Consider the following 24,455-nt stretch of genomic DNA (forward strand, 5'->3'; position numbering starts at 1 on the left):
TGAAATGCATTGCTGTTACCAGCATGGCTATGTGCAGACAGTAAGACTATACAGGAGTGAAAATGTATGGAAAGTCCACACATCCTCACAGGAAGCTGGCAGCAATGTGGTGACCACAGGCCATAGAACCAAAAGAAACAAAAAACAACTTAACTTAACTTTGGACCTACTTTAAGCTTCGGCAGAGTGATTCAAGCAACTACTGATGAGAGTGAAGGATACTGCTGATTGACATTAGAGGGATACAAATAACCACTAAACTGGTATGCAGTTGTAAGGAAAGTAAATGTAATTAATGTGGAGACATTATGATGCAATTACATTTATTTTACTGAGACATCAGGCTGTTCTTCATATTTGTAGGATGCACTTGTAGTTCTTTAGAGAGGGCATTTTATTCTGTTCTTTTCTTCCTTCCTTTTGATGTTTGGTTTTACTACCTCAGGGATCGATTCGGGCTGTATGTGGCCCATGAACTAAAATAAGTGTGACACCTCTGGCTTAGAGCTAGCATATAGTTGGTACATTCGCTGTTTGGGTCAGATAAGGAGGTCAAATTCCTACCAATGATTAACTGTGTCTGAAGACAACTTTAGGCTTAAACACTACATTTGGTTTAGTTTGAATGTCCAAAAAGAGCCTTGATATGTCCGTCCGTAACGTCATCTGACTGGTTGTGTTACTTGAACAAAGAAGAATCGACTCTAAAGTTCAGACCTGATGAAATTCCACAGCAATAAAAGAGGAAAAATGTTGTAAAGCTGTTTAACCAGAGTGAAAGTTTAATGAGTTTGGAATGGGTACTTTTTCTGCAGTATATGGTAAATGGCCTGTATTTGTATAGCGCTTTACTCAGTCCCTAAGGACCCCAAAGCACTTTACACTACATTGTATAGTAGTGTATAGTGTATATATAAATATTATGCTATTTAGCAACTTCAAAATCCAAATGGTTAAATATCCTTCTTTTAATGCAGTTTAAAAAGTCTCTTTAGTCTAATTTATTTTTAAACATAACAATTTTTAACAGATTGAAATCTTTTGATTAAGTGACAAATGTTCACTTAGATCCACAAGTTTGATGTTTGACAATCACCAACAACTGCATTATGTTCACGTTATTTTCATTTTACAATGACCAGAGCTTAACTGTATCTGTGCTGAAATGGACGTATTCATCAACCCAGCAATCCACAGGTTCCATACAGGCATCATCCAACTCTCCTGACACGTGCAGACATGATAAAAGTAGTCAAAACTGAGAAAATTGTCACAGAAACTCAAGAAGCTTAAATTAATTTAATTTCTGAATACATTAACACTACTTATTGAACTTAAAGAGTAGGTGCATTTGGGTTTAGCGTGTGGTCAAAATCTGCTATGGAGGCTTGAAAGAGTTTAGTGATTTCTAGAGGAAAAAATGCAAAATGTCCAAAGTGAAGCAAATACCGATTTCAATGTAAAGCAGAAAGCCATTATTAGACACCAGGACAATTCTGCCCTAACCAAAACCTACTTGGTAATGTTTGCACCTTTATTATCCAGGCTGGCTTTGGTCCAACTCATTACGACGAGCACTGTTTCGAACAATTGCTCCGATTATCAACCTGACCAGCCTATTAACAGGAGAGAGTTGGCTTTACACACAGAAGTTGATAATGCACCATGTGTCGCCCATGTACTTGTAAACCATGTTCTTGATAGTAATTAACAGTGTCATTGATGTCCCCCTGTGTGCAAGGTGTTAGGAAGTGACAGAACATGTGTGCCACGTTGTACGGGAGCAGCTTTCCGTCTGGCTGCTGTGGGGCTGCGAATATTTTTCAACCAGGATTTTCTTGGGAGGAAAATGAGTGCAGAGGATGGAGAAAGTGGAAAGTCTGGCTCTTTTTGATTGGTCACAGTGAAGCAACAGGGAAGCTTAATAAACGAGACAAACTCAAAAACCCTTTATGACCCCCATTTCCTGCCATGGTTATTGAACTGGATGGAATGAATAACATATTGATGATTTTGCTAATCTGTGGCCAAGAGGCCATTAGAGTCCAATGGGATTATCTCCTTTGGAGTTTAAATAAATGTCTGGCTTTACTGTTGGAGTCTGCAGAAAGCTCGTGGAATAAAAATGGTGTGAAAACAATTTTGTTCTGTGGGAACATGAATGTGCATAGCAAACGCCACCCATCAGTTCTCATGTTTCTAGTTAAAGGAGGGGTTCATTTGTAGAAGCATTCAGAAGGCAGATTTTATGAGCAAGAAGTGTAATGTGTTAACTTCATTGATTGGAGGTCATTTTAATCAATTCTGTCATCTTTGTTTGATTACTCCGAGATGGAAGATGATCCCAAAGGCAAAGCTTTGCTCAAACTTCTAATAAAGCCAAATTCTGCAATTCCTGAAATGGCCACTTGAGGCTCTCTTCAAAAGCAGGTCTATTCCTGTAAACATCCATGGAAAATGCCGCAGCTTTGTAGCACAAATGAATGCCTTACTAGCCTGGTACAAAAGGCGGTTATATCTCGGTTGCTAGTTCAACATCTTCATAACATCTTTATGGGAGTTATGATTTTTATAACGCATCTTTTTAAATTTTATCGAGGCCTGTTCATTATTAAAGGTTTTACCTGTTTTGAGTGACATATTCGTGCGAAGTAGGCTGCTAGCAGTCCACTAGGCCTCACTTCAGCTCACTGACTGGGCCTTGTTTTTTTTTGTGTTTTTTTTAATGCTGTTGCCTTATGTAACGCATTTAATATCTGACAAATAAAAACTGCTGTGTGGTACAGTCCATCCAAAAAGTCTGTGCTTCAGTTTGGACAATGACATTGTAGAATATTAAGCTGTTTTGCAGCACTGATTAGCAGAAAAAAACAAACCATGCTGGGGACCAGAATTGGGAGTCGGACCCAGCACGCTTTTGTTCTAGAATTTATGCCTAAAACTAGAAAAGACCAGTTGAAGAATAACATGAACAAACAACAAGTGCAACAGCTAGCACTTAACTTAACTACTACTTGGCTTTACTCTTCATGAATAAGATGAGACAAGATGTTTGCTTCTTTGTTTACTGCCCCGGTGTCGTGGACTTGATGCGATGACGAGGTGCACATTAAGCTGAGCATTTTCTAGTATTCAAAGTATTCAAAGACAGATGCTGTAGAAGCACGGTGAGCCATATGGGCCCGTGTTTGCAGTACAGAGTGCTGGGTTCTTTCCAGCTTCTCCTCTGACTCATTTAAGAACAAAATACTGAAAATAAACTCAACGGCAACATTATAAATATCATCTGCTTAACAGCTTTGGATCTGGTGACCCGATTCGTCACAGATCAGCCTTGAGCTCTTTCCCTCTACCTGACAGGGCTGTTCTCTGACCCTGCTGTCACTTTCTTGTGGGAAGCAGTTTTAAATGCTTTCCCTCGCAAGGTCCCTCCAGGACAGCATTTATGTTCTTTCTGATTCTCCCCCCCCTTTTCTTCAGATTTATAAAGTTTCCACATCCTGTGACCTTTATGAAGCATTTTCCATCACAGAGCCAGTTTCCACCAGTACGGCATCACGGTGGCACACTTTATCAAGTTTATATTGGACAGAGAACTCTTTGCTTGTTATAGCTGTCAAGGGAATAGAGTTCAAACTTTGCAAACTCACAGGCAGCAGTATCGTGAAGCAAGCGTGGAATCAAATGTCAGAAAAAGCAGATAAGTGAGAAATTTCCAGTCGAGAGCTTCAGGTGTGCCCGGCCTGCTAATGGTAGGATGATTTTAAAGGTTGAGCTGTTGTACATAGACACAGGGATTACTTTAAATTCGTCTTTAGGTCTTTGGTGTTATTTTTATCCTGATTGCATCAAGGGAGCTTTCTGAATATGCTAAAATAATTTGGCAATGGTTCAGAACATAATGATTCTGCTAAAGTGAGCTGAGGGAAAGTCTTTATTCAGTAAAGGTACAGGTGCTGGCACAATGATAACTTAATAGAAAAACTTGGAGTTCTTGTTCTTGCCTTTTTTCTGGTTCAACATTTTGGACATGTCTTTCACAACCATTATTTTAGAAGAGGTTTTTCATTATATATGACAGCTTTGAGTTCATAACTGGATCTTTGCTCAGCCAGAACCACCAACGGGCGATGGTTAAAATCTGACTCAACAGAGTTCTGTTGAAGACTGAACATTTTTATTGTCTAGGCCACTTGGGCTTGTGGGAAACTAGCATGAGGACCCAGATGTAGGGCTGGGTATCGTCACTGATTTCTAGAATCGATTCTATTCCGATTCACAAGGTCCTGAATCGATTTGATTTGAATCTGGGAAATTTTTCCTCACACAGTCAGAAATATTATAATTCAGATCAGTACATTTACATATTTTTGTATCTATAAAAAGGAAGCTGACACTTTCCAGACTTTATCAAAGGTGTGAGCATCACAGCAGATGCCTTTGTGTCAAAGTAGCTGAAGATAAACACAGAAAAACATGAAGGTGATTTTCCTGGGATTTTATAAAAATATTCTGTAGTACATCAAAAACGAAAGAAAACCATTAATCAACTTATGAACAACCTCTGAAGTTACAGCGGTTTTATTAGAGACACGGCTAAGCATTTTGCATAATTTAAAAAAGTTTCTTTTCGGAAGTGAGTAAAGGGAAAGAAAAAAAAACATCGGCCGACAGCGCTGTAAACAACGGTAGACTTGCGCGTAACAAGCAAGCAAATAATGCAGAAAACAGATTTCGGGGATAGACGGGAAACTGTTCTTGAAGTACAGAGAGAGAGAGAGAGAGAGAGAGCTGTGCATGAAGTGTGATTTTTATCGTGGTGGAAGCAAAACAGCAAAAGTAAGAGGGAGTCCATGATGATGTTTATGTGAAGCGTAGTTTGGATCAATATTGTTTGGAGAGAGATCAAACTAACAGCTTTAGAATCAGTGCAAAAAGGACGTAAACACAAAGCGCAGACCCGCCGAAACATCAGAATCAGCGAGCTGTCGGCTTTCAGCCCCGACCGTGTCCGTGCCGTGAGGTGAGAAAGGCGACATCTCAATGATTCTGATCCGTCGGCGGGTCCGCGCTTTGTGTTTACATCTTTGTGCAGAAGCCGTGTACCTGCTCTCATTTACTGTCTTAGCTGTTTGGTGGTTGTCAAAATTTTGTGACGTTTCACCTGAGATTCTGGAATTTTGGGCAAAATACATTTATATAAAAAAATCGATTCAGGATTTTAATGAATCGATATCACGTTATCCAAGCCAGAATCGATTTTAATCGATGAATCGATTATTAAAACCTACCCAGATACTTCACACAGGGGTAACGGGGATGGGGGAGGCCAGCAGGTGTATCTGTTTTACTGGTCAAAGTAACAGAGTGACGGGTGTCCGACAGCTGTGTGCCAAATCTATTCACATCAGGCCCGGGCACCTCTACAGGATTCGTATATCCATTTCGCTCTCGCTCACTACCTGAATGACATGATGGAGAGACACAGAGGATGGGTTTCAGGCAGCCACACGGGCCTTGAGAGACTTAATTACTGCCGCGATAGATTCTCCTCTCGATCTTTCAGAGAGCGAGAGAAAGAAGAGACAAATGTCTAGAGGGGCAAGCCAGCAGGTGGTATGCTTCATTAGATCTTATTAAAAGAGCAGCTCATTGTTCAGGTTGGGCTGGTAGAGGGTGCACAGCAGTACAGCAAGGTAAAGGGCAGCTCCACAGGTTCCAGAAGAATTTCTACCACGCTCTCCATTAGCATTTTAAATAATAACCCCAGCACAGAAACACATGGAGGATTATTCTAACTATGTGGTAACTGCATTTTGGTAAAGGCCAAACAGACATGATGATGAGGCTCTATGAACCTTTGTTACAAAGAGAAGGGCTTACATGTACAATGTACCCAAAGAAAAGGTTGTATAGAAAATCCGATGAACTTGCAGAGTTAAAGGTAAAAGAATAAAACATTTTACAATGCTTGCCACTGAACTAATGAGTGTGGGCATGCCTGTTGCTAACACAATACTATAGTACGCTAGTATGCTACATTATACAGTGGGGCAAAAAAGTATTTAGTCAGCCACCGATTGTGCAAGTTCCCCCACCTAAAATGATGACAGAGGTCAGTAATTTGCACCAGAGGTACACTTCAACTGTGAGAGACAGAATGTGAAAAAAAAATCCATGAATCCACATGGTAGGATTTGTAAAGAATTTATTCGTAAATTGGGGTGGAAAATAAGTATTTGGTCAATAACAAAAATACAACTCAATACTTTGTAACATAACCTTTGTTGGCAATAACAGAGGTCAAACGTTTACTATAGGTCTTTACCAGGTTTGCACACACAGTAGCTGGTATTTTGGCCCATTCCTCCATGCAGATCTTCTCGAGAGCAGTGATGTTTTGGGGCTGTCGCCGAGCAACACGGACTTTCAACTCCCGCCACAGATTTTCTATGGGGTTGAGGTCTGGAGACTGGCTAGGCCACTCCAGGACTTTCAAATGCTTCTTACGGAGCCACTCCTTTGTTGCCCGGGCGGTGTGTTTTGGATCATTGTCATGTTGGAAGACCCAGCCTCATTTCATCTTCAGTTCTCATCAGTTCTCACTGATGGAAGGAGGTTTTGGCTCAAAATCTCACGATACATGGCCCCATTCATTCTGTCCTTAACACGGATCAGTCGTCCTGTCCCCTTGGCAGAAAAACAGCCCCATAGCATGATGTTTCCACCCCCATGCTTCACAGTAGGTATGGTGTTCTTGGGATGCAACTCAGTATTCTTCTTCCTCCAAACACGACGAGTTGAGTTTATACCAAAAAGTTCTACTTTGGTTTCATCTGACCACATGACATTCTCCCAATCCTCTGCTGTATCATCCATGTGCTCTCTGGCAAACTTCAGACGGGCCTGGACATGCACTGGCTTCAGCAGCGGAACACGTCTGGCACTGCGGGATTTGATTCCCTGCCGTTGTAGTGTTACTGATGGTGACCTTTGTTACTTTGGTCCCAGCTCTCTGCAGGTCATTCACCAGGTCCCCCCGTGTGGTTCTGGGATCTTTGCTCACCGTTCTCATGATCATTTTGACCCCACGGGATGAGATCTTGCGTGGAGCCCCAGATCGAGGGAGATTATCAGTGGTCTTGTATGTCTTCCATTTTCTGATGATTGCTCCCACAGTTGATTTTTTCACACCAAGCTGCTTGCCTATTGTAGATTCACTCTTCCCAGTCTGGTGCAGGTCTACAATACTTTTCCTGGTGTCCTTCGGAAGCTCTTTGGTCTTGGCCATGGCGGAGTTTGGAGTCTGACTGTTTGAGGCTGTGGACAGGTGTCTTTTATACAGATGATGAGTTCAAACAGGTGCCATTCATACAGGTAACGAGTGGGGGACAGAAAAGCTTCTTACAGAAGACGTTACAGGTCTGTGAGAGCCAGAGATTTTCCTTGTTTGAGGTGACCAAATACTTATTTTCCACCCTAATTTACGAATAAATTCTTTACAAATCCTACCATGTGAATTCATGGATTGTTTTTTCACATTCTGTCTCTCACAGTTGACGTGTACCTCTGGTGCAAATTACTGACCTCTGTCATCATTTTAAGTGGGGGAACTTGCACAATCGGTGGCTGACTAAATACTTTTTTGCCCCACTGTATATCTCCAGTCCATCTGCAATTTATTTAGGTTACACTTCATCGAGCAGGTTGAAAAGGAATAAAGCTATTTTTGCAACTTTTTTGGTCATTAAAAATATTAAAAGATTATTAGGAAAAATGTGCAAATCTTCCTCCTAACTTCTAAAAATAAAGATTTCTTCCTCTTCTTGTAACACAACAGCTCATTGAATGTCCTTGAATGTTAGACTGTAGCTCAACAGAATAAGACATCTGAAAATGTCGTCTTCACAAAAATCAAAAACTGTCCCTGATTTAAATTTGGCCAATCAGTGCTCATATGTCATGTCATTGTGTGCTTCAAACTTGCACTTGTACACAGAAAGTATTTAAACTGTTAATCTGTTTTAAGCTGGCCTTTTCAAGTCAAGGACCTTCACTGGTGATGAGAGCTGGATCTCAAACTCCAATCCAGAGACCAAACAACAGTTTTCAGCTCGCAGCATCCAAGCTTGAAAGCAACGGTCAGGTGACCAGTAACGTGTTTGTTTTTCCAGCGTTCACAGGGTTTTGCTGTGAAACTTGATGTTCAGACTGTCAATGCAGTGTTCTGCTTTAACAAACTGAACTATGGTGTGCATCTACCATAGTGTTTTGGCACAAAGTGGATGGAAAATGCAGGCCATTACTGGTCACACCAACACAGTCGTTGCTCATCAACCACTTGTTCCAAGATTTATCTCCTGTAGATGTATTACCCATGTGAATACTGTAATAGGGACAACTTTGATCAGAACAGACCAATAGTGACCAATTCCAGGGAGCAATCCAAAATTACATTTCTGTTGGGGCCAAACGAAAAGGCCTATAATCCTTTATGGAGTTGGAGGCCTTTGTTATCACGCCTTGAATTATAGCTATTTTTCACTATTGTCTGTCATTTTCTAGATGAGATTTCAGAGTACTACTGAGCATTGGATTGGTTTGTCATTACTGGTACCATCCAGTGTTTACTTGGTGGCAAGGTTCCCTTCTAGGATCCCCCGCCCCCCACCCCTTTGCATGTACTACACAGAAAGCAGAAGGCGGGAACCGCAGTAGCAACAACCGATTTCAGAATACCACTGAGCTTTGGATTGATTTTTCCTAGAAAGAAGTGTGTGTCGAGATTGTTCGTGGTTGTTAGTATTACTAACAGTAATTGGGCATCGAAGTCATCAAACTTTGTCCAGTAGTTAATGAGATACTTCACACTGGCTAAAAATATATTATTACATATTTCCCTTTTGTCTATTTCCCCTCTTATTTGTGTCTTCCATGTGTTTGTGTAGCTGTAAACACAAGCTGTATGCAGAGAAGCTGCCCAACACCACAATCATCATCCCGTTCCACAACGAGGGCTGGTCGTCGCTGCTCAGGACGGTTCACAGCGTGCTGAATCGCTCTCCCCCACAGCTCATAGCCGAGATCATCCTGGTCGACGACTTCAGCGACAAAGGTACACAGCGCACACACGCTCATCACTACTGAGGAGAAAACACCTGCGTTCGTGTACATACGCACAGTCTGTGTGGCTTGCTACAGATAACTGAACTTTAGGTGAACTATTTCTGCTGTTCTGTCCTCCCCTGCTCCTTTCCATGCACAAACACAAACCACTGAATCATTTGTTTGCTAGTAATGTTGACTGTTGCACAAATACCGAGCTGCTCAGAAGTAAACGTGGCGGCCAGCTTCTGCGGAGGCCCGAAAGTGATCCCAAGACACTCATGCGTATGTATATTATAAACAGACCGGGAGAGAAATGGAGACACTCTCTCTCATAGTGGTGAGTCAGGATTTCAGAAATGTATCTCACTGGGCCTGTCGGCCATTTCTTAACAAGACTAGAGTCTTGTTGCTGAGAGCCTTGCCTAAATTCACTTCTGAGCATTTGGTTGTTCTTGCCAGTATGGTCAGTAAAAGTACAATAAAATAAGAAACATAATGCATACTGCAGAAATCTTATTTGTAACCCATTCAGTATAATTCCAAGAATATTATTTCTATCTGCAGTAGTAATACTTGGGGTCAAGGCTGTTTTCTAGGTCCTTCCTATTAAGCTGGGCCATATCATACAGTTCATGGTAATACCGGTATAATGTTGGGCAACGATAAGAAAATGAAATATCGCGCTAGAATATGGGTAAAACGCACATGCGCAGTGCCTATGTTTTCATACGCACATAGCGGCGACGGAGAATGAGAAGAGCGAACGCGGATTGGTTTGTAAAAATGCTGCAACTTCAGTGGTGTGGAACTGGTTTGGCTTTCGTCCGTCAGATACACAACAAAACACTATCTTTGGTAGAGCATGCTAGCGGGCCGTCGTTATTACTGTTTTTTGGAAAATACGGCACACTTAAAATCAATCCTTTGATTTTTCTGAAAGTCGACAGTGCCCCTTATAATCCCGTGTGCCTTATGTATGAATTCTGGTTGTGTTTACTGACCTCGAAACGATTTTATGTACACGGCGCTCGAAAATCTGTCAAATGTTTCAGTACGACTTTGCTGAGCTACGAAGCCGCACCGCTTGATGGATTGTCGGAGCATTACAGCTATCGTAGGCAGGCGCCTCGCGGAGTGATACGTACTGTGCTTCAACATAATATTACTGTATTGTGTGTGTATAACCTCTTTTTAAGTTTTGTGGATATTATACATGGTTATGCTGAGGATGTGTCGGCCAATTTCCACTGGAAATGCCTTTTAGTTAAACTGTCAGCAAGGAATTTGCATTTGCACTGTTAAATTTTTATATAACTTTAATGCAGATAAAAAACAGCTGCTTGTTTAAGTGAAAATGCATTGATGTTTTTTTTCCCCTAATAAAGTTGTGGAGTTGTAAAGTATTTTGTCTAGTGTCAATTATATCGTCAGTTATATCGTTATCACAAATTTTCAAATGTAAATCGTGATAAATATTTTTGGTCATATCGCCCTGCTCTACTTCCTATCCTCGTTTCAACTTACTTTACGCAGGCAGCTGTAGCAAAAACCCAACACAGACCACTTAGAACAGCTATGATACTGAATAAGGCAGAAACAGCAGGAAAGGGACAGCTGGGTTTCAAAGAGGCTTGCAGTGGCGCAGCAACTTAGAGGAGTTGGTGTGGTTCAGCTAATTTGGTGGTGGCCCAAACTAATATTACACTTGGTTATATTAAATGCAAGTCCTAACCAAGCTCTATGTGCGAGCTCGTAACATCAGCTGAGCTTTTTTGTATCATTGTAATAATGCCAGGGCAAATGTTTAGCTTAAGCAGCTAATGCTAGATGTTTGTCATGGCTGTTTGTGTATTTTCCTTCTAAAATCGACACCGTGGGTTAGTTTTCAAAGCAAAGCCTAAAGCTTCCCTGTCTGCATAAAAAGAATTTATATTGTTAATGTGTTCGGAGCTGCTGCCTGCAGCCGTCTCTGAACAGATGCTGATGATGAGGGGGTTCTGTGGCCCGGCTAGTGTTAGCGAGGTTAGCTGCAGAATAATCTACTTTCTGGTGTGAACCGGTATTCTCACACAGACAGCTTAATCAGTTTGAACTCTGGAATTAATGTACAGCTTTGAACCCTTACATAATAAATCGGGGGGACAAGTGCAATGTTATCAGCAAGGCCTCGATGGAGGTGAGAACACGATATTAATCACGAAGCCTGCTGCAAAGCCACCGTGTGATGCATAATTTCAGGTTCACTTTTCCAGCTCCTTAGATATTAAATAATTTATGGAGAAAAAAGAAGAAGAAGAAACTGGCATGAAGGAGGATTTTTACTCGACTTTCAGAGGTGAACTGCTCTTGTCGGTTGTTAAGGAGACAGGTAACCGCTCACATTTTATCAAACCCTGTCACTTTCTTTCAGGCTGATTAACAATCTCCGTGCTCCATGGCAGCAGGCTAGCCCGCAGAGTTACTGATGGCCTGTTATATTAATTGGCGCTGTTTTGTTTTGGTGCCTCACTGCTGACATGAGGAAGATAAACAATTGATGAGATGTTTTTGTCAGTGCAGTTATATTTTCTGAGGTGCTAATTAGTACCAGGTTTATATGTTGTGTAATTATAGCCTTGTTGCAGAGCGGCGTTTCAGGAACAGCCTCTTCTCTCCTTTTAATATCATAATTAATGCAACTATTCCTGTTTGACTTAGAGGATACCTGATGATTTATATTATCTCTGTGCTTGCTGTGCTCAGCTTTGTGTTGTATTGACGCAACAGAACTTTTCTCTTTGGGTTCAGGAAAGTTTTAAGTGGATTGTGAACTTCTGCTCATTTCAAGCTAATTTAACTTCTTGTGATGTTATTTTTAGATGTTAAAAGTGTAAGAATCTTAAAATAGATTAAATTAAATGTGAAATTAGAGTACTGTTGTTCCCAGTTTACATAAATTGCAATTTTGTAATGTGCGTGTAGGTGTGTGTCAGCTTCAGATCAGTTCTTGTGCTCAAAAGTTAGAATTCAAAAGACTATTATTGGAACCGAACATCATGTTTAATGAATATGCAGATGAAAGATGTAGCTCTAAAGTTATATACTCGATTAAATCCTCCCCTGAAAATCATTTTCTTGCGTCTTTTGAAGATAACATTGTTTATTTAAGTTTAATGTGTTGCTATAGATTTTCACTTTCTTTGGTCAACCAAAAAGGAAAGGGAAGCGGTTGCTGGAGCTGTACGTGGAAGTCATCATTATTGTAAATACTAAGAAGGGAGTTTTGGGTAGGAGATTTTCTTTTTTTCTTTTTTTCTTTTTCTTTTTTTTTTTTTATTCTAATGCATTATTTTAAAAAATGGGACCAGACATTGACTTAAGATACTTAAAAACAAGTCGAATTAGTACAAGCACTGTGACAGGTTAGTGAGAGTGAGGGTTATTGCTTTGTAACAGAAGGCTGCAAAAGGAGGTGGGAAAGAAGGATGATGAAAGTTGAGGGGAAAAAAGGCACTAGGAAGAGATACTTAAAAAAAAAAAAAGAATATAACTGTCAATATTTTAATAGTTAAACTGTGGCTGCCTTGTTGGGATGCATAGGTGTAAGATGCGTTACTTACAGGTCTTTTTGGTAATTTGTCAAACTGTGGCGCTCTGGTTTGGGGCATCTTTGAAAATTTTGAAGTTATTCCTGACGTGACTTTTTTTTTTGTTTTTTTTTTTGTTTTTTTTGGGGGGGGGGGGGGGGGTTGGTAGCATCAGAGAATCCTAAATAATGTAGATGTCCAATGAATAATGCCGAATTATTGTTTCTTAATTCATCAACTGTTTTGAATTTGTGTGGTAATGCATGTATTGTGAAAAGAATAGATAAATTTACATATTTGAGTCCCGGTTTGGTTGAAGCTTTAAAACATTCAGGTCACTCAGTACTCCAAATCATTATTATTGCAGCTGGTCCACCACTGTAATTCTGCCTCTAGATGACAAATAAACAAGCACGTTTTTGTTTTGTGATTCTGAGAAACTGACAAATTAAATCTGTCTCATGCAGTGTTGTAAAGTTTCAAAATCCACTCTTTCCTTGTGCTCCTTCTAATTTGAGGGTTTGAACTTCTTCACTCCAGCTATGGAAGAACTGTGAAATCTAATACAAGCTTATTGTAGGTTATTTCTTTTCTTTTTTTTGAGTGACTCAGTCAGTTATACTTTTTTGTATATTGACTGATTGCAAAGCACAGCCTGCCTCCTAACACAAAGAACAAAGCCACACAGAATAATTGACTGTGGCTGCTGAGCATTCACACCTATAGATGATTTCAGGAATACCTTAATGGGTTCTGATGCCTAGTGGTATTTAGTTGAAAGAGACTTGAATATCCACAAGTAATCTGAAGAGAAATAAATCAGTGTCATTATAAAATGAAGCCCAGAGGACGATCAATGATGAGACCTAGAAGTGTGACAATAATGTGGCTTTATAGTGTGAATTATCTGAGTATTGCAAAGGTTGTTGTGATGACTCATGCCTATGACCACACAAAGGTCACTGTTCAGTTGTTTTTGCAGTACCATATGGCATTTCCAGGTGTCAACATTTTATAAAAAAAAGAAAAAAAAAAGCAGACTTTATTTACCCTCTAATATGTTAAAGAAGTTTTATTCTGAGCATATTATCATAAAAAATTCAAATAAAATTGAAGGAAGAAACTGGGTAAATGGAAATGTGCACAATTTCTGATGATTTGGTAAGATTTTATTTTTATAATTTCTTACTGTTAAAAAAAAAAAAAAAAAAAGTTAGACTAGACTCTGTATTGTCATCATACATATACAACCAAATTGTGGAATATTAAATACAATCTTTGTAGTATCTTCAGTTCTCAACTGTGTTCAATCCAGGATCATTCATGAATTTTAACCAATGGGAGATGAAGTGAGGATAATGTCATAGGAATACCAAAAACAGAAAAAACACTTATTACATTACATTTTTGTAATACCATTTACAGGTGTGGATTCAAACGGTAAACTTTTAGATTTTTGTATGTTAAAGCAATTAATAACTTCATAAGTGAGTTATGCCACTACTGGGCAAGTAAAGTACTGTAATGTACATAAACAACGTCTTAGTATATAGAAAATAATGTCGTATAATATAGAATGAATGGTTTACGGTATAGCTGTAGCTGTATATACATAATTTCTCCATAGGCATCAGTATTTACAGTGTTTAGATGTGTTAAAATGTGCTACGTTGTTGTCAAAATGTCCTATAATTGTACAACAGTTTGTTACAGTGCAGTAAAAATGCAGAAAATCTATTTCCAGAGTTAATTTATTGTGTTTAAAAAAAAAAAAACACCACTTAAATAAGTAGTGTTGGGGAGACACAGTCTAAAGTTCTATATACAAGAGAAGTGCACTGTGGTAACCTCGTATTGTACATTTTGCTTGTACAGGCAGCAGTTCAATAAAGCTGGGACTGTGACTTGAAGCTTCTCAAAACCAGCAAAGACTGCTCCTCCCAAACTGAATAAGCAATGTAACATTCACAGATGTTTCTTTTTTCAGTTTATCAGGCGCAAAAAAACACATACTGAGTGAATCAGTTATTACAGAGACAGCACACTGGGATAGATGGGGTATGATTACAGTGGTGTCCTCAGGCAACCGAACAAAAGTGCACAAGAACATAAATTCAGTTCCACTGCAAAGCAGACATGGGCGTTTATCGAGAGGTTGATGTGCAAATTTATGCATCGCTCTGTGATGAAATGGGAAATAATTATAATGGGGGGGAAAGGGGAATTTAATTTGGATGAGATGGAGGATGGAGAGATATGGATAAACTCATCAGAACAAGCTGGAGGAGAGAACTTCTGTTGTAGCTCTGAACTAGAACACATCAAAGTGGATTATAAAATAAGAGCACTTTTTATTTTTTATGGTTTCCCACATTATTTATTATGCTCATGCATTTATGTCTTCATTTCTAAATGCCAAATAATGTTACAAAAAGTCATGAATATATCTGAGCAGTTCAGCAGGCCATCAGTTACCATGGCAGCTTGAGGTGATCATTTATTATGAATAGGAAGAAAAGTTTTTTTGTTCAAACTATAGAAGGGGTGTCAGGTCCCTATGCTGTAATCCAGGTAAGAACATCCCAGGTTGATTCTGCTCATCTGAACACAACATATTTATCACGCAGTTGATAAAAACACTGCAGTCAGATGAGCAAAATCATCTTTGTGTCTATAATCATGTAAATTTCTACTGATGTTAGCATTTGATTGTAAAATTGAATTCAAACTGCCAATAATAGCTTGTTGATCTTCAGGGGTGTAGGTTTGGGATATTACAGGTTGTGCTGTGCTTGTGTCACCTTGTTAGCGGGCTAGCGGCTGAAAATGTTTTACAGGCATTGCCTGATAAACTTGCATGTGGTGTTGTTCTGTCTTAAGTGGCATCTTCAGTGCAGAAGAATTAGTTATGTATTCATCTTGTGTCTTTTATAAGAAGAAATTACTTAACTTTGAAGCCTTCTTTTAGATTTATTAATCTCATTTTAAGTCTATAGATGTCATCACAAGTACTAAACAAAACAAATTATTCATACTTATTTTTAGCTAATGAGAAAACATTTGTTAATTCCAGACATTGTGTGAACTTGACATCTTAGCAGGGTGAACATTTGTCCACATTGGTTTGTCCTTCTGCAGTGGGAACCAGCTGCACCAAGGACAGCACAGGTAACTTTTAAAATAATCTGCACTCTGAGCACCGTGGGAAATATATATAGACTTCCCACAAAACCCATCTGACCCCTGCCTTGAGTGTTATGATCCTAGACTCATGAACAAGCCTAAGCTACAGGAAAGCTTTTTGCTACTCCTTTGTTCTTTGATTCTCATCGTTACTGTTTACCTTTAAACAAAACAAAAAACTAACTTGCACAACATAATCTCTCTTTAAACCAAAGCCCAATGTAAACCAACCCCACAAAAAAGTAAGCTATTTAGTGTATCCGAAGCCAATGCGGTCAACACAGCCAGACTCCAAAGCAGCAGATTAAAATATACATTTGAAGTTGTCCTTTTAAATGTCATCTTTAATTATGCAACCTGTTTGGGAAAATACAAAAAAAAAAGAAACGTTCACACTTTTCTGTACAAAATGTTCGCTGCCAAGTAATGTTTGTGTAAAATCTCTGCTGTAATTTCAAAGTGATGATTGATTTGGCTGTTGCCACCCACCGGCGTGGAAGAAAAATATTACATTTAGCAATATTTGCATCCACATTCATCTGTTTTTCAATACGTTGCACCTTGTCAGGGTAACGTGATCCCTACCTCGCTGTACCCTTCTCACACACGCTCGCCCACGCTTACCTCTGAGCTGCTGGAGAAGTTCATTCAGGCAGAACACTGACTCATAGGTAACACGCAAAACACTGAAACCTGCTGTTTTTGTCTTCTGTCTTCTTTTATCTCCTGTCTTCCCTCCCGTTCTTCTTCTTTTTGCTGTTCTCCTTCTCTGCATTTTCCCTGCATGTCTCTAATCTTTTCTTTGAGTGTTCACGTTTCTGTTTTGTCATTTGTTTTGTCTTATCTTTAGGATAAGACATGTCTGCCCTGTTTCATCTCTTTGACGTCTCATCTTGTTTGTGCTTCTCCTTTCTTACTTTTCAACTGTACCAAAAATAAAAAATAAGATGAGTTAATGTAACTTATTTTAACACAGCTGTTACTAAATTAAATAGTAAAGTTAATCCAGCACAGTATGTGAAATTTGTGTGGCTCATCCTGTGTTTTAAGTCAGCTCTGCTTATTTGCAAGTTTAATGCACTCAATGCTATTTTTTTTAGTTAATGTTTGCACTATATTCCACACTAAGGCTGTTCAATATAAGGATATTTATCGGATGATAATATAAAAACATCTATCGTTTCATTTTACGCTATCGTTTGTTTCATGGTGTCGCAAAATAAACTGTTTACGGAAATATTTTTCATCGTTTTGATGGTCATTATAGTGGCTATATTAATTTGTTAAAGTTCTCTCTTATATTTAATATGACAACACTACGGACAGACAAGCAACTGTTTTTACGCGTTGTCGTTAGCAACCACGACGGTAAAACAATGGCGTTGCTCCGCCTTCCGCTTGTTTGTTTTGCAAATAAACCTTTCACAATAAAGCTCAAGATCCTGTTGAGGCTTTTCAAAATAAACTAAATCGTGAAAGAGTATGCGGAGTTTTACGGATGAGAAACAAAAAAGAGGCGTTAGGTGCTAAAAAATAAACCTTAGACTCAAACATTAGAACAGGCTTTCTAGAGCACGCCGTGTAATAAATACTCGCAAAGAAAACGGCGTCCGTTACAACTTATGTCTAAAAATGTATAGCTAAAAGTCTCAACTTTAGGTACACAGCACCCAGCTGAACACACTTCATGCAAGTCGAGCTGCTCAAGATTCACAGAATTTACAGAAAATGTAAAAATTTTGTGATTTATATCGTTATCGGGATGATAGATGTCTTATATTGGGATATGAGATTTTGGTCATATCGCACAGCCCTATTCCACACACTGCAGAAGTACAGTGACACGGTACACAACATAAGTTATTGGGGAAAAAAAATACAGTCCCGATCCAAAGTTTAAGACCACTTAAAAGTTTAGGACCACACCTCCAAAAAAAACTCTAGTTCAAGAAGACAAGGCCTTTGTTTTTGAAGCTCTTCAGTCTCAGATTCTGATGGTTATGGGTCTGCAGTCGACACCAGTAACACCCTTAATTTGGGTCGACGATCGTCCAGTGTCTTGACGGACGGCCAATTGGAACCATCAGCGCAGTGCTGGTTACATTTTTTTGGGGGTCCTCCACTTGACTTTTTTTGTTCCATAACCATCAGGATCATTTAAGAAATCCCAAAAACCTGTCTTACTGCATCCCACCTCAGCAGCGATGGCACACATTCAGCAACCCTTTCCCCTTTGCCATCAGAACATCATGACAGTGTGACTACCTGACAGAAAATGACACATTTTTGCACAGATTTGGCCTTTTAAAGGCATGTGGTCTTAAACTTTTGATCAGCTGTGAAACGGCTTGTTTCATTTTAAGTGTTGTTTTCAGTAAATTGCATGCTCAAAAAATGTTTTGTCTCAGTCCCACTTCTTCTTGTTGCATGTTGAAGCTCTACTTTGGAACCTTGTTAAGATCCAACCATGCAAAGTATGAATTGTTTTTCTTCTTTTCTTTCATTTTATTTTTGGTGCCATTTTTTTCAAGTGGGCTTAAACTTTTGATCAGGACTATATGGGAACACACCTACAAAGCTGAGTGTAGGCAACTACGCTCTTCTTTAAATGAAGTTAAATGCACAAATTTAGCTCAAGCTATGACTGCATTATGTGGCTTTGAATCCATTTCAGTGTGGTGGGTTTACTTTTTTTTTTTTTTTTTTTTTTTTTTTTTTAGTGGTTTAATATCATATGTTATCTGACTTTGACATTTCTTCATATTTCAATTCTTGGTTATTTCTGTTGACTCTTGCTTGCTTGTTTTATTTGCCCTGACTGTTGCAAAACTTTCCAGCGTCGTTCATTTGTCATCTCACATTAATGCATTGTTGTCCTTTTTATTTACATTTTTTTTTTTTTTTAAATTAGTTTTCTTGTGGTCTTTTACCTCACGGCTGTGACATTTTGCAGTTGCAGACAAAGAACAAAACCCGCCAATGGGCAAACTATGTAATGGATCTTATTGGAACACACAAACCTGACATTCAGAGAGTAGTTCCTGTAGTGCTTTTTCCCCTTTTTCGATCTAAACCAACATGTTTCCTGTCTAATTGCTCGATGTTGTCAGTAATGTAGTAACAGCAGTTCTGAGCAGTCTCCCTTTTCAAATGACTTCCTGAAACAGATTCCCTTTGTGAGCTAAATGGAAATAAATTTCTTTGTATCAAGTCTGCTGTGTTGCAGTAAAATCTTGGAGTATTTAGTTAACAAGTAGTTTATAATCACTTTTCATTTGTTTTTTGTTATTTTGAGTATTTTAATTGCTGTATTTTTTTTTTTTTTACGGTATTTTTTTACTGTTGCCTTCAGCTGCTGTTTCTCAATAATTTTTCAAATTTAGGATAAAACGTTCTTTCATTTTTTTTCTTGCCTTCCTTCCCTCCTTCCATTCCTTTCTCCATCCTTCTGTCTTCCTCATCCATCTTTGCCTTCTTCTTCTCTTCCATTGTTCTTCTTCTCTCTTCTTCCTTCTTTTCATGAACACATTTCATGAAAAGTCATCATATATAAAATCATAAAATTTTATTTTTAATTAATTTTTTTATGCAACGGTTTCAAAAGGACAGCCATCAAATTCCAAAGAGGTCATTTTCCCCCCAGTTTAAACCAGGTTTTCTTTTGTAAATGAAATATGGGTTAATGAAACCTATAAATCACTACATCATGTTAATTTACACACTGTCACGGCTTTTTTTGCAGTATGATACATGTGAGCATGAATAGCTTTATGTATCAATATTAGCTCAGTACAGCAAATTACATTAGGTGAAGAGCAAAGCTGAGTTTAGTGCAGATCAGGCATCTAATCAACACACAGCTTGCTGGTTAAGGTCTCAGTCAATGTACATTGATCTGACAGAGTGGATTGGTGGATCTTTTCTAAATTACCACCACTGTTAGTCATGATATGTGTACACTCAGTGCTGTGCACGCCTGTGAGAAGCTAAAGGAATATAAAACTGGCCACGGTGATGCATTGGTGTGAGTCTTAAAATGATCCTGAGTTGTCATCGTAATGTTTTCTGCTTGTTTCTTCTTCTCCTCTTTTTTGGGACTGTGATATGTGTAATCTGTGGGAGTGATCTCCTTCTCTTCCAGGCATCAGATCAACAAAGCTCCTAAATCTGACTCTGGTGGAGCCTTGAGCCTGATTGGCTGCTGGGATTGTTGGCTGCGACATTACTAACCTCAATTCTGCTCTCTTCTAATCTCTTTTGCTGCCGACATGGAAAAACTTTAATCATTAGAAAATGATTGGCAGTAAATATCAGTTTTCATTGTATTTCAATCAAAGAACAAGTGTTGCTCTTTTTTTTTCTTACTTTTTTTTTTTTATTGCCACTGACATTCAACAGTCATAAAGTAAGAAATTCATCATAGAAAAGCAAGAGGGACCAATTTCCCCTCCTACAATGGTCTCAGTAGAAAATGATATGATGTACCCTCAGCACCTGCTGGGTTTTGATTAAAGCCTACGACTGAAAGAAAGAATTCTGCTTCTGGTCCAAAATCAGCCCCCTTTCTTTTTCCTTCTGTAGATGAGAGGGAATCTCATCATATGATCTGTCATGGCATGCCTGAGGTTGATTACTCAGCAGAGTACCACGCAGACGTTATCGTTAAAAGAACACATAAAGCACTTTTATTTGGTAATAACCTAAATCATTATCAGATGAAGAAAAGAGGATTACCTTATCTACTGTGTACGTATAGTAAATGATTAAAAACACCATGACATAGGCTCCCCTTATCCTTAAAATTGCACTAATCAACACTTCCTTTCCTACAATAGATGATATTACTGCAGGTAATTTGATTGGCATTGCATAAAGTGATTAACCCACGGTGCATTCTCACCTGATCCTGCAGGTTCCCTGAAAGAGTTGGTTTTCCAGCTGTTTGCTTTGCCATTTCAGCCCTTCATTTTACTTTGTTTCACGCCCATTGCTTCTACTAAGCTTTGAACCAAATGAGAATGATGGCAGACAAAGTTTGTAACTAGTTGGTGAGCATAATGGAGCGTTCAATGGCAAACAAAGAAATGTTTGGGGTTTTTTTCCCAATTCCGTATTAGAAAGCTGAGAAAGGTCATTGTTGAAGGATACTTATAAAAAGCTGTACTGAGATTTTTCAAAGAACTTTATCCATTAGAACATGTCAGTATTTCAACTTTGCTCTTTTAACAATCACAGTTGCTACACTAGAGAAAACCGTGGTTGAAGACCGTAGCGCCACCAAACTCTCTGCAGTGATGTCATTGACCTTGAAATTGTTGCTATGAATCTAAGATCAGGTCTTTGTCTTTAACTGATAAATTGGCAAAAATGTACATGGATGTCAAGCAGTTTAACCGCCAAATGGCGTAGGCAGTTGTCAGCCTTGCTCTGACATAAGAACATGACCTGAACACAACCGTTAGCTACTAGCTGACTTGGGTCCCCTAGTACAACCATCCCCAACGTTTTTTGTGCCACGGACCAGTTTAATGTCAGACAATATTTTCACGGACCGGCCTTTAAGGTTTCACGGATCAATACTACAAAATAAAATGATACGACCAAGACAAAAACGATGGTGTTTTGTAAATATAATAATAAACACGAATTCATGTGTAATTGTGTAACTTTATTATCAGCGTCCTCCTGAAATGCGCCAACAACACTGAGAGTAACATCCTCCCCTCTGCCCCTTAATGCTCTCTGATCGCTATGGTAACACGTAAATATTTCTATCAAAATAAGAGACACAACTACAACACGGGAAAAGACCCAGGGAAACAGAGTTAACGCTAAAAACCCTGAAAACCATAAATTTCACACCCGAGCCTCAACTCTGGCAGCCCGGTACCAAACGACTCTGCCCGGGGGTTGGGGACCGCTGCCCTAGTGCAAAGAGATCTGCAAAGATTCTCTCAGATTGACTACAAGATGTTGGGAGTCTGCTTGTGTTTATACATTGGACGACACTTGTATGCAATCCTTTATCAGTCTGTCTGACATTACACCGCGGCTGTTTGGTGACAGATTTCCATCCACCTTGCAATTGAAAGTGGTTGTTGAATGTTGAGGGTGTTGCACCCTTAACCGTCGACCAGTTGGTGATCACAACTGCAAATGTAATAAAACAACCAAGCAGCCACCGACTTTTTTTTTTTCTTTCTGTCTCTTTCCCTTCCCTGTCTTGTTTTACTCTACAATGATTGAACCATGAAACGGTGGTAGGCACTTCAGCAGCCTTATCTCTGGTTCGAACGAGTCGTTAATGTCTGATTTGTCAGCTCTAAAAGTTGTCAATTATCACTTTAATGATTTTTCTCCTCTTAATGAAAAACTAAATTTAGAAAATAAAAGATTTTTTTTTTGCTGTGTTGTTAAAGATAAAAAAGAAAAACCCAAAGGATTTTGATTTTGCAGCTCCATTCTTTCTCTTTGGCGTCTTATCTCTGGCATATTATTGTGCTCAGACATCGTCGTAGCACAGTTTCATTAAACCAGGCACCATGTGTCACTGTTAACTGTGTTCTGTGACAGTGACGGTCCCGCTCAGCAGGACCACCGAGCCACACTGCAGTATTCACTGGAAGCCTGTCACTGACTTGAGATTGATAGTTGGATTATTCCCTCCGCTGCCTGATGGGATCAATTAGATAACTGTCTGAAAAACAAACATAACATTTGATAACACTGAATTTTAATGAAGGGAGGAAAAAAATCGGTATGGTAGAACGAAAGTATTAAACTTGACACTGATTGTATTCTCAAATGTTTAGTGAACGGCTCTAATTGTTTCCAAACATGTAATTAGTTCTATATCCTCGGTAGGAAATTTGTTGCCAGCAATTTGAGATGGCATGACACGTCCTAAATGATAGTTATCGTGTTTTGGCAGGAAAATGAAAGTGCTGTGTAGAGGCAGGTGATAAATGGGCATGGGAAATACATTTACTCACAGAGTGAGACAATCAAGAGGCGTGAAACAACATTCAAAGAGGGGAAGATGGGTGCGAGTTAATGGGAATGACAATGTCAGAGATGTGAGCTTGGTGCTTTGTAGAAGAATGAAGCGATTTATGACTTTCATCAGACCATATTAGTGAATACCTTGGACATTAGGTCGTCTCTGGCACACCTGATGGTTGACCATGGTTGATAGATTGGACTGTAAAAGGCACCTTCACATTTGAATGAATACAATGGATAATTAGAACAGAGGTTTAAGAGAAATATGTATAGAAGAGGCCTTTTTTCAGTATGCATAATTATTTTATTTTTTTTCCACTTTTTAGTGTGAGATCAGTGTTGACTTTATATTTGCAAGGACATCTGAGAACATCAGGACCTGAAAAGGGAGCAATTAAATGCTAGTGCCTGGCAAACATTGGCCACTTTGATCAGAGTACTTTACTGACACTGCAATCCGGTTGTTCAGTGATGATGCGACGAATCCTACTTCCGGGCCTAAAGTAGTCTGCGTTTAATATGGCTTTTGTGTTGATAACATGTTTAATGTTATGTATTTTCTTCTATTTGATCTCAAAAAGCTCCTAAAACAGTCAGTGATCACTGTTGACCTCCCTCGGCTTTTATTACCACTAATCATTTATTTAAGCTCAGTTTTTAAAACCTTAGGATGTAACTACAGCCCAGCCCATGCAGCAGTATATGAATGACTAACCTCGTATTGTGGATGGATTATCTCAGTTGTTCTCCTGGCTGAAGTTTGGTCCTTTTACAGCATCCTGCCATGCGATTACATTTGTTCCTGACCACCGAGAACACTCACGTTAACTTTTATCGAGTGGAAAAAAAGTTAGCTTGTTTATATTATGCTAACATAGCTGTGTCGCTAGCACATCATTATATACCAGCTAGCCCAACTTCAGTAACCCTACAAACGTCACTGCTGTTTAGTTTTCTGTCTTCATTTATGCTGGAAGTGATAGCAGAGCTGTACGTTTTAATTTGTTTCTAAAACCCCGCAGTCAGGACATGCTATATTGTATTTAGATAGAAGCTAGCGAGCTAACTCCCTGCTAACTTCTAACTCCGTTAAATGTCATAAATTCCGTTTTCATGGATGCCTGGATGTTAAACTCAATTGTTACACCTGGTAGAGCAGAACGCTGATCATTTTATTAAAGATGAAAGACTTTAGACAGTTTTTCAACTCTCACTAATGCCATAGTGATTGTTTGATATATGGACCTGCAGCGGAGTTTAGGCCCAGACACGGCTAGTGACGTCAGACTGAACAACCGGATATCAATTGAGAACTTTAAATTTGGGAAAATAGTCCCCCTCTTTTGGGGGTTACAGTTATTATAGTCATCATACACATTCCCTTTTCCTCGCACCATAAAAGGTAAGAAAACTAAACCTTTTCGGTGGTTACTGTCAGTCATTTAAATGCATGAACTGTTCCTCTGCCTTAGTAAATGCTTTGAGTCATTGGTGTCAATTAGTCCTAGAATTTCATAATGGCATTTCCATTTGAGTGGATAGTTTGAAACAATCAATTTTGTGTCTTTTTATTTCCTGATTTTAATACCTGCCGTG

General features: G+C 39.0%; 1 protein-coding gene across 1 annotated transcript in view; it reads left to right on the forward strand.

The window, feature by feature from the left end:
- Window positions 1-24,455, forward strand: part of LOC147320357 (polypeptide N-acetylgalactosaminyltransferase 10-like) — a 124,161-nt gene that overhangs the window by 35,948 nt on the left and 63,758 nt on the right. Inside the window, exon 4 of the mRNA XM_086308265.1 lies at window positions 8,949-9,115. Coding sequence (XP_086164391.1) covers window positions 8,949-9,115 — 167 coding nt within the window. The remainder of the gene's footprint in view (window positions 1-8,948; window positions 9,116-24,455) is intronic.

The sequence above is a fragment of the Aulonocara sp. 'chitande type north' Nkhata Bay genome, linkage group LG10, assembly GCF_057382095.1.
Source record: "Aulonocara sp. 'chitande type north' Nkhata Bay isolate Kocher_YH1m ecotype deep benthic linkage group LG10, A_spYH_male_GT1.1, whole genome shotgun sequence".
Taxonomy (NCBI): Eukaryota; Metazoa; Chordata; class Actinopteri; order Cichliformes; family Cichlidae; genus Aulonocara; species Aulonocara sp. 'chitande type north' Nkhata Bay.